General features: G+C 60.7%; 1 protein-coding gene across 2 annotated transcripts in view; it reads left to right on the top strand.

The window, feature by feature from the left end:
* LOC102368508 (neuron-specific calcium-binding protein hippocalcin) overlaps positions 1-10,451 on the top strand; it is a 91,423-nt gene that overhangs the window by 79,422 nt on the left and 1,550 nt on the right. The window contains exons 2-3 of one of the 2 annotated variants that reach the window (XM_006019318.3): positions 1,181-1,217; positions 8,565-8,969. In XM_006019318.3, coding sequence (XP_006019380.1) covers positions 8,592-8,969 — 378 coding nt within the window. In that variant the 5' untranslated portion in view covers positions 1,181-1,217; positions 8,565-8,591. The remainder of the gene's footprint in view (positions 1-1,180; positions 1,218-8,564; positions 8,970-10,451) is intronic. The other variant, XM_025198692.1, reaches the window with a different exon arrangement.

Genomic DNA, 10,451 nt, shown 5'->3' with positions numbered 1-10,451 from the left:
GAGCCGGGGCTCCTCCGCTCCGTGCCCTCGGCTGGCCCGTGCCCCCCAGTGCGGTGCCAGCCCCCCTGCGCCAGGCTCCCGGGGGCATGCAGAGCCCCTGTGGCCCCTGGCGGGGGGCCTGGGGGCTCCGCCGCTTCACCGGGGGGAAGTGTGCGGCGCGTGCCAACCCACCTCAATCCCTGCTGCCAGAGCGGGGAAGGAGGCAGCGTGTCTGAGGAGGGGGCGGAGGGTGCTGGAGCGCGTCCCTTGGCGAGCCGCCCAGCCCTCCTCTGCAGCTCGCTTTCCGGGGTGCCGGCATCCATCTGGCACCCTCGCTTCATCCCCCTGCCACACAGAGAAGCACATCTAGGCTCTCCAGGCCCCGGGGGACTCCTTGCCTCGGCCTGGCGGCTTGCTGCCCCCCCCCCGGACGCCCCTGGCAGTAGGTGCTTGGGGGGGCATCAGAGTGAGAGGTGGGAGGCTCCGGAGAGGGGAGCTGGTGATGGAGGGTGCCTGTACAGAGGGCAAGACTGGGTGGGGTTGGGGGCGAAGCAGCTTCTGGCAGGTGAGGGAGCAGGACCGTGCCCCTGCAAAGGGCATGAAGGTGGAACGACTGCTGGATCCAGGCCTGGAGACCCTTTCCCAGGGAGCATCCTCTCCTGCTCAGAAATGCGATCAGATTGGGCACTGGGCTGGGTGCGTGTGCGTCTCTGGACCAAGCCCTGCATTGCACCCTGCGTCCTGGCAGCATGCTCTCACCCCAAGACCCGGGCTGGCTCGTTGGAGGGCTGCCGCAGAAAGCCACCAGCTGGGGCACATCCAAGGGGGCTGCTGGGGGGGGGGTGTGACAGGCCACACTGATGCCCCGCTTGCCCGTGACCCAGCAGGGCTGAGAGAACAGTTCCCTGTCCCCGTGAGCTGTCGCACTAGCAGCCCCGGGTGCTGGGATCCGGGGGTGGGAGCTCTCACTTCCTCCAGAACCCCGCGTCCCCGGGGAGGCTGGCTCTGCCAGCCCCAGCTTGGGATGCAGCGTGAGGCTCATCTGCTTGCTCGGGCATTGTGCCTAAGGGGGGGTGGGAGCGAAGCCTGGCATCAGTGCGGCTCCGGGCCTGAGTCTCTCGCGTGCGAGCTGGCGAATGCAGATGCCTCTGTGTTGGGCAGATTGCTGACACTGGCTGACTCCCTTTCAACTTCTTTCCAGCTCCTGGATCTCCGGTCCCACCTCTGCTCTTCTCTGTGTGAGTAACGGATCGAATGTGAACCTGGGGAGCCGTGTCTGTGCTGTGTGTGCGGTGGGGGGTATCTCGTGTGCATGTGTATTAATGTCTGTAGTGGGGGGGTGGAAGAAAACAGCTTCCAACAGAGCCTCGCTGGTCTTCCCGCCGGGTGTCTCTTCTAGTGTTAATGCTGGATCGCTGCTTCCCACAGATGCAGCAAGCAAGCTTATTGCACACAGAACCGGGAGGGACAGAGAGGCATCTTGCTATGGCTGGGCCTTGCGGGGAGAGGGGAAGGGGAACCTCTGCTGGGATTTGCCTGGGGCAGGAACTGGAAGCTTGGTCCTGCGACACAGCTCAGCAGCAAGCGTGTTCCTGGTGGGGGGGTTGCGGCTGCAGATCCAGCTGCGGGGCTCATTGCAGCCTGGGACCTGATCGCAGAGCAGAGTGGCGGATGGCAGGAGTCTCTCTGGTAGGGGACCCTTGTGGAGGAAGCAGTTTGGGGGGTGAGGGGACAAATGGATTGGGGTTGTTCCAAGTAGCTGAAGGGGATGAGGCACCAAATGCTGCTACCTTTCAATGGGACTTCCCTGGCTTGGAAACTTCCAGCCCTCCCGGTCAGACCCCCGCACCCAGGAGGTGGCACTGTTGAGCCACACTGGGGTTAGGTGCAGGCGCAGGTGGAGGTCCAGGAAGCTGGTTTGCTGGGGCTGGCTGCTGGTTTTCCTCCTGCAAACGGAGGCTGAGCCTCTGGGCCAGAGACAGGGCTTGGTCGGAGTTTCGAGCCCTGCTAGCTCTTGCAACTGTTCTTTGCTTAACCTGCTGCACCCGTGGGAGGCCTGGGAAGTCCTGCCGCATGGATCTGGTGCATTGCTGAAACCCACTCTGCAGAGGGCGGGGGAGAGGGGAAAGGTGGGGTGACCCGAGAGGAGGTCCAGCATTGAGGGCACCTGGTCTCCCCTTGTCTTGTGGCCAGAATTTGTGCAGGGTGCTGGGCGCTGCTCCCAGCCTCTGCTGTGTGAGGGGCCTGGTCTCCTAGGAGAGGGCCCACCAGAGCCCTCCGAGACCCACGTTGCATGTCTGTCCTTATCGTTCCCCTAGCAGGGAGCTGCCAGCTTTACCTGCAGCCAGGCTCCTCCCGCCAGAGCCCCTGAGCGGGGACCAGGCTGCCTGTGTGACAGGTGTCAGCTTCAGGGCCACGTGGTCCTGGCACCTGTGCCCCTGCCACCTGTGTGATCCAGAGGGCCTCTAGACTCACGGACATTAGGAAAGCTTGCAGGCCGGTGTCACAGGCAAACAGGGCAGGGATCTGGTCTCCTTCTGTCCTTCCATGGTGCTTGCTTTGCTCCAAGCCTTCCTGGGGCCTAGCTCCTGGCTGCCCTTCGTGAGCAGTGAAGTGGTTGTTTGCTGTGACTGCGTTTTCCCTCTGGACCCCTGCACCGTGCCCTCCGCACAGCCTCCACTGCCCTTCCTCTCCATAGCAGAGCTGTGGGATTTTGTGGCCTGCCCTCCCTTGAGCAGCCACTGACCCACGCCCCCCCTCCCCAGCCCTGGCCCTGAGGGGTGTTGTTGGGACACCAGGATGATTGCTGTCAAGAGCCAGTTAAATATTAATGGAGAGTAGGCAGGCGAAGGCGTTGGCTCCACCAGGCGCTACCGTCCCGGCCTACGCGGCTCCGGCGCGCAGAGCTGAAAATAAACCTCTCAAAAGGCAGCTGACCCAGTTCTGAAGCTTTTGCCGCCAGCACTTGCTTTCCAGGCAGGGCTCAGGCCAGGCCTCTGCAGACAGATGGGCGGTTAATGCCCATCCACCCCGACTCTGGCCTAAGTCAGCCAGTGGTTCTCCGAGGCCAGGAGGTGGGGGCTGTGTGCAGGGAGCTTCCTCCAGCAGTGCCAGGCAGGGTTGCAGCAACGTGAACGAGGCACATGTCACCACTGTAGGTGTCGAGGGAGCCACCCGGGCAGGGCGTTTCTGTGGCAGGGGAGTGGGGATGTAGTGGGGATGCTTGTGTTCTGCACTGAGAAATCAGGCATTTGCAGTAGCTCCAGCACTCAAAGGCTGAGCAAACGTTAGGGAGAAACTGCCCCCCCATCCTATAAACAAGCAGAGTGGAGGGCAGCTCGTCTCACTGCTGACATTGCAACGTGCGAGCATGCTGTGATCCTGCCGGAGAATGGGACCTTGAGAAGTCGGCAATGTCATCTACAGGCACCATCAGGGAGATGGGATTAATGGTTGGCAAACGCACTTCAGAAAGAATGCGTGCTGACATCGCACCTTGCTGCGTTCTCAGTGAACCAGGCCATGGGGCAGGGGAGCAGGCGTGGTGTCGCTGCAGATGGCGTGGTGAGAGCCTCTGGCTACGTGCGGAGCCAGCTGGAAAGACCAACCCGATCAGGATGTTGCAAAGCAGGCTGGAAAAGGACACTGGAAGAATCGCTCCCAATTATATGGGACAAATCCTTACACTTCTTGGCACCATCAGCGTGCTGCTCACTGGCAGCTGGTCAGGAGTAGTGGGGCCATCAACTAACCGCATGCCTCCAGCATGGACATCTGAGCAATGGGCCCATTGGAGCCCATGCTGAGCTCAGGGATCAGCTTGCCCACTACAGCATTGGGGCACAAGGCTGAGAACCCAGGCCTCCCGGGCAGCTCCTGGCGCTGGTGTTTGGATCTTCCAGCAAGTGACAAGTGGGCTGAGAGAAACTCCAGGGTGAAATCTTGAGCACGGGGGACCCAGGGATGGGGCTGGGAGCCTGGCTCTGTCCCCACCTCTGTCCCAGATGGGCTTTGTCACCTTGAGGAGGTCACTTAACCTCTCAGCATCCTAGCCCCAAGCATAAGGCTAATTAGCACATGTTGCTCCTTGGGAGCAGGGGCTTGTGCGTGTGAGCATGTTGGGCTGCTTTCACCAGGCAGGTCACAGGGGGATATAGTGAGCTGGTGCACTGAGGACCAAAGCCCATCCTTGCTGGTCCCCCACGAACTGGAAGGATGTGGTTGAACCTGGCTGCCCTAGGGATTGTGGCCTGTCTGTGTGCATCGCTCAGAGCCCACCAGGCTCAGGGCTCTCCACTTCTGCATCCCTACATCAGATGCTGTTCCTGGCACTCCTCTCTCCCCAGCACACTTGGGTCAAGGGTGCCTTTCTAGCCTGACGTGCCCGCTGGCTAGTGCTGCTCTCCAAGGAACAGGCAGCCACCAGCTGCTTAAAACCTGTTGTACTTATCTGTTGGGAAGCTGTGGCTGGTGGGGGCTGCGATGGGTCATGCCTACAGTCTCACCTGCTCGGGGGATGAATAGGGAAGTTGCTGTGCATTAAAAATGGGTTGTTCTCTCCCACGGGCCTTGCCGTTCCCTGTCCTCCACTCCTCGCAGCTCATTCCAATGGAGGATGTGTTTCCAAGGCTTCTGTTTTATTTCTGGTACAAAGTCTGTGCTGAGATAGCTGTGAAATGGCCTATTGAGCCACCGCTCCAGTCCCTGCCCAGGCTGCAAGCCAGCACTGGGCACATCTGGAAACTGCCTTTGAAATTCTCTTTCTCCCTGCGTGTTCCTGGCTACAGATCTGCCACCTCCTGAATGTCCCGGGGGCACTTCCCTCTCAGACAAGCAGCCAAGAGCATCCCACACTGGCTCCCGCAAGTGTGAGGACTGGTCCTGTCTGCCTCACGCTCTAGGATGATGCATCTCTGCAGTTACTGGTGGTGTGCAGTGACGTGAGATTGTCCTTCGCTGATGGGAGGGAGGGGTTGGGGAGGCAATCGGGAGAGGGCAGAAACATGGGGCTGCTGTGATAACACAGTGTGCAGATGAGCAGCAGTGCTGGTTTCTCTTAGGTGGCCCCGATACAGCTTCTGAGTGAGGTGTATCCACGCTCCAGCTCCGAGCTCCTGCTGCAGTGAGCTCCCCCCTCCTCGGTGGCTGGACCCAGTCACTCCTTGAGGCTTGCTTTGGGGTCATTCCACAGTTCTTTTGCTTTGCAAAGGCTTGAACCCAAGGGGCACGTGGCGAGAGACCCATGTCTGAGGCCTGAGCTGCAGATTTTGGTCCTGCTTCCTCCTACAACCCTCCTGGACAGGATCACATGCCTCTTCTCTGCTGCTGCATCCCAGCTCAGGCTCCCTGGCAAATCAGTTACCTCTTGTAGGTGCATCTCAGGGCTCTCCAGTAGGCTGAACACATGGAGATTCAAGTCTCCTGCTGCAGTGCCTAAGTGGCAAATGGCTCCAGCCTCTGCTTTCATTACATCCTAATTGAACTAACCCAGCTGGAGGTACCTGGCATCTTGAGAGCCTGAATGGGCCCCCCGGAGTAGTGCCATGGGGCTGGGGGGAGCTGGGCAGTGCAGAGCTGACCCTGCTGGCATGCAGGTCCTGTGGAGAGGCCTGTCTCGCTCCTGCAGCCAGACATAGCACCCCAGAGTGTCACGTGCAATGGAAAAAAGTGAGGGGAGGGGAAAGAAACTCCCTAGTTCTAGGACGCATCTTGCCCAGCCACCTTCCTCCTCCTCTTGCAGGTTCTGCCTGTTTGTGGTGCTTGCTGTGGTGAACAGAGCTGCCCATACACTTGCAAGGCTCAGAGAAGCACACTCCATGCCAGGACTGCTACATTTTATGACCCTGTCTGCAGCCCAGCCCGGCCGGCCCCTGCACGTACAGTTGCCAGTCAGAGCAGTGTCTGACTGGTGCCACATCAGACCCTGTGGTGACTGCAAGCTGTAGTGGCGCGGCACTGGGAAGAAAACTTCCCCTGGGAGACCAGCCTGGCTGTCTGTGGGGGGATAAGCCTGCAGCCAGGGGACGTGCCCCTGGCATAGCCGTGCGTGTGGGGTGCTGGGTGCCCATTGCTGCTGGGAGCACGCTGAAGGGGGGCAGCGGATGTGTATGGAAAAGCTGCTGCTTCCCTGAAAGCAAAGGATCTCTGCCTTGCTGCTGGATCCTAAAAGCTACCTCCCTCCCAGCTGATTCGTGCCGCTCTGCGGTGGTTCCTGCCCGAGTCTCCCTCCTGGTTTTGCAGCCTGTTTCCTACCAGCCACCTGAAGTCCCCCCAGTCATCCTGCCAGGCTGTACTGCTCCATGTCCCCCAAAGTCGCAGCGCCACCAGGGGCTGGTGCTGGGACTTGTGCTAGGGCCTGGGCAGCTCAGGATGGCGTCTCCCTGCACCTCGAAGGCAGGGAGCTGAGTGCAAGGGTAACAAGATGCCATGGACCCAGATGCATTTCAGTCTCACCAGCCTGGGCATCGTTCACCAGACAACAAGCAGCACCTGAGCCCTGCATGGCCCTGGCCAGCCCTGCCAGTGCCATTAGCCCAGCCCTGGGTGGGCTGTAATGACAGGGCTCCTCTCTTCTGGGCTGTGCCTGGCAGCTGCTCTCTACAGGGCAGGGCTCTGCTATTAGATGAACCAGGGACAGGGAGAGTGGGAGCTGGGGAGCACAAAGGAGCTGAGTAATAGAGGGGTGGGGGGAGATTTACAGGGGGGCCAGTGACAGGACAGAGGGAGTGATGGGGGAGCAGGTGGTTCCCCCACAGAAGAGGCAGGGGAGCAGGTGGGGCTGGGCACAGGCTGTAATAGGGAGTAGGGGGGAGATGTATAGGCTCAATGTTGGGGTGAACAAGGGGAAGAGCTTTCATGGGCCCCCTCCTCCGGGAGGTCTCGGGCCCAGCTGGCCCCTGCTCTGGGGCTGGCAGGCATCCCCTAGTACGGCACCTCTGCCCTGAGCAGGGCCAGTCTATCCCAGGGCTTTGGGGCATCCTAGTGCACTGAAGCGATGACTCGGGAATCCCTGTAGACAGGCTGCCTACCTGCTCCCTGCCTGCTGCAGCCCCCACAGCTCTCTACGCCTGATGCCCCTCTGCCTCATTAGGCACGGATGCAGCTCCGTGCCTAATGAGCTGGCAATTACTTATGCAAATGAGGAGCAGAGCTGCCCAGGGATTGCTGCAGGGAAGCTCTCCAGCTGCTGGCCCATTAGTGGGCTGTAAATGGCAGCCACCCCAGCAGGCCTCCCTTTGGCTGCCCAAGGAATGGTGCATACGTGTGCGCGTGGCTGGAGAAGGGTGTTTGGGATCTGTGCCCGGGGCAGGAATCATCAAGGCCTTAGGCAGATGAGCCATAGAAGGGACACGGGGTGGCTGCCTGTCTGTGTGCTGGTGACGGCTCAGGAACTGGCTTCACGGTGTCAGCTGGAAGTGTAACTGCGCTGACTCATCTGTGTGCACGGGTCCTAGTGTGGGCTCAGTGGGGCTCTAATGTCCAGCCGGCTTGGAGCAGCTCCCTGCCACATGCTGTGGTCAGCACTGGCATGGGGTCCCGAGCCAGCCACGCTACTCCCACCTGCCTGGCCTGGCCTGGAGCAGGAGGGGTTGAGCTTGCTGCTTTGGAGCACAGGGAACCAGTGGCCACAACCAAGCCAGGCCGTCTGTGGTGTGTCTGCAGCTCTGTTGGAGAAACCAGGGCTTGGGCAGCCCCTGATTGCCTGCCCCGCAACCTGTTCTGTGCTTCTGGGGCCTTGGCAGGACCTTCACTAGGGAAGGCAGCCCCTGCCCTGTTAGCATGGCCCCAGGTGAGCCCACAACAAAGGAGGTGGCTTGGGGGAGCTCTCAGGGGAGCCGTGAGAGTGAGTACTGGGTAGTGATGGTGGGGATTGGGGTGCAGTGATGCCAGCCTGCCTGCAGCCCCAGAACCAGGCCCAGCAAGAGCAGTGCCCTCAGTGGGGTGAGCTGCAAATAGGCAGGGAAAGATCCCCCCCTGCCCTGCTGCCCCCCATTTCATACCTGCACCCTGCCCTCCTTAGGCTCAGTCCCTGTGCAAGGGTGCCTGGCTGAGTGGACCAGGCCTGCTGTGTGAGGGGTCAGCATGCCATGGGCAGACTGGCAGCCTGACCACGTGGGAAGGCAATGAGCTGCATCCCTGGGATGGTGTAGTTGGACATGGCCTCCATTCTTCCTGCTAGCCTGAGGTGGCTGTGAGGGTGGTGGGGAGGTGGGAGGAAGAGTCCTGCCTCAGGCTGGCTCAGGTGCCTTGAGGTGTGCAAGCTTGGCCTGCCTATTGGTGTGCAACCAGAGCACCTGGGAACCCTGGTCGTGTATTAGCACCCCAAGGTGTCAGGTGCAGCACACCCACAGAGATGCCGATCAGCTCTAATGGGGACAGCATTTCCTAGGTGATGGGGCCAACCTAGGAAAGTCTGTGATACTTTCCATGAAGTCACAAAGGGCAATTTGTAGACTTTATGGCAGGCAGGGACCATTAGACCAGCTGATGGCCACCTGCGTAACCCAGTCCCTGAGAGATGCTTGCACCTGGTGGGCAGAAGGGGTGACCCGGCGCTTGCCTTTCTCACCTCTTTTCACTCCTAGGCCCCAGACCCAGGCTTGGGTGTGACCATGGGGAAGCAGAACAGCAAGCTGCGCCCAGAGATGCTGCAGGACCTGCGGGAGAACACGGAGTTCTCGGACCTGGAGCTGCAGGAGTGGTACAAGGGCTTCCTCAAGGACTGTCCCACCGGGATCCTCAATGTGGAGGAGTTCAAGAAGATCTACGCTAACTTCTTCCCCTACGGCGACGCCTCCAAATTCGCCGAGCACGTCTTCCGCACCTTCGACACCAATGGGGATGGCACCATCGACTTCCGAGAGTTCATAATCGCCCTGAGTGTCACCTCGCGGGGCAAGCTGGAGCAGAAGCTCATGTGGGCCTTCAGCATGTATGACCTGGACGGCAATGGCTACATCAGCCGGGAGGAGATGCTGGAGATCGTGCAGGTACCACGGGGGTTCCTCGGTGTCAGGTGTCTGTGTCTGTGGAGTTCCCTGCACTGGGTGAGGCGGTATTGCCCTCTGTAAGGGCCCAGTCCAGATGCTGGGATGCCCCCGCTTCGTGGCTGCAGTGGGGTGAGGCTGGGGGATCCCACCAGCCAGGTCCCTGCTGTATGCTGCTCTGCGGGCCATCAGTAGAGGTCCTCCAGCAGCTCCCCACCTCTCAGGGCCCCAGCCAGCATGCACCCAACCATCACCCTTTCATCATGAAAGGCTGGGGAGACGGTGCACTCTGTGGCCCCCCAACCTTGGCATCACAGACAACCTGTGGCCTGGGAGCCCCTGCAGTAGCACAGGCCCTTGCTCCCCCACATCGAAGGTCCTGCTTTTCTCCTGCTTTGCCCCCTGCTCAGTGCCTTGCCCCTGTGCAAAGGAAATGTGAAACACCCTCTGGGGATGGAGCCCCATCCCCACACCCCATCCTGCAGTGACGGGGCTAGGGACAGGGCAGCCAGGGAGGGTCTGTGGGTTGGCCTCTTGCCTGAGCCGTGTTTCTCTTGTCCCGGGTGGAGGCAGGCTGCCTGCGTGTGCCCCTCTTGGCAGGAGAGGCTGCTCTGGGCTGAGAGAGTACCAAGAGCTGCTTGCCTTGCTGAGGGAGGGGGCTGCAGGCTAGAAGCAGGAGCAGATTCCCTCCCCCCAGCACTGCGGCAGGAGAGGTTTGCAGGCAGCTTTTGAATAAGGGCAGGCACATAATAGAGAGGCTCCCTGGTTCCCTGCAGGCAGTTCTCTGTTTCCCCCCCTCCCCTTCCCTCCTCTGGGTACAGCTCATTGCTCCCTGCCTGGTGGGGCTGCAGAGAGCAGATTGTGGATCTGAATTTAATGGAGATTAACGGGCTGGATGGTGAGCCGACCAGATTACCGGAGGGCAAGAGTGAGGGCATTGTCCCTCCCAGCCCCTTCTGCCTGGCTCTGGTGCAGCCAGGAGATGTGTGGACACCCGCCCTGCTGTTGTTGGTATATGGGCGGTGTGCCTGGCAGGCTCCGGTTCCCAGGATGGCAGGGTGACACCTGTTTACAGCAAATGTAGCTGTGCCTGGGGGAGCCATGGGTGCAGATCCTGAAGCCAGCTCCTGGGAAGTAAAGCGCCAACACCGTGTCCCATGGGGAGACGGTTGGGCTTGCGGTGGCCCAGCAGGGCTGGTATCATCACTGCTGGGAGCTCGGGGATGCCAGAGGGATCATGGCCGAGGCTGCTAGACCAGGGGGGGATTTGCAGAGAAAGGACCCAGCAGCGTCCAGCCGAGCCCAGGAGCTGGGTGAACGTGGGGTCTGAGATCAGGTGCCAGGGAGGACTTGAGCCCCAGTGTCAGGCTCCTTGGGTGGCCAGAGGGAACCCAACCTGGTCCCCAGTGTGAGCATAGATGTGGGGGCTGGGGTTTGACTGATTCCCCACTTTCCCTTCCTGCTCCCCACAACCCGGCCCAGGCT

Source organism: Alligator sinensis, unplaced genomic scaffold (genome assembly GCF_000455745.1).
Source record: "Alligator sinensis unplaced genomic scaffold, ASM45574v1 scaffold337_1, whole genome shotgun sequence".
NCBI lineage: Eukaryota > Metazoa > Chordata > Crocodylia > Alligatoridae > Alligator > Alligator sinensis.
Note: the sequence above shows the minus strand (reverse complement) of the source record. Positions and strands in the feature narration are given on the sequence as shown.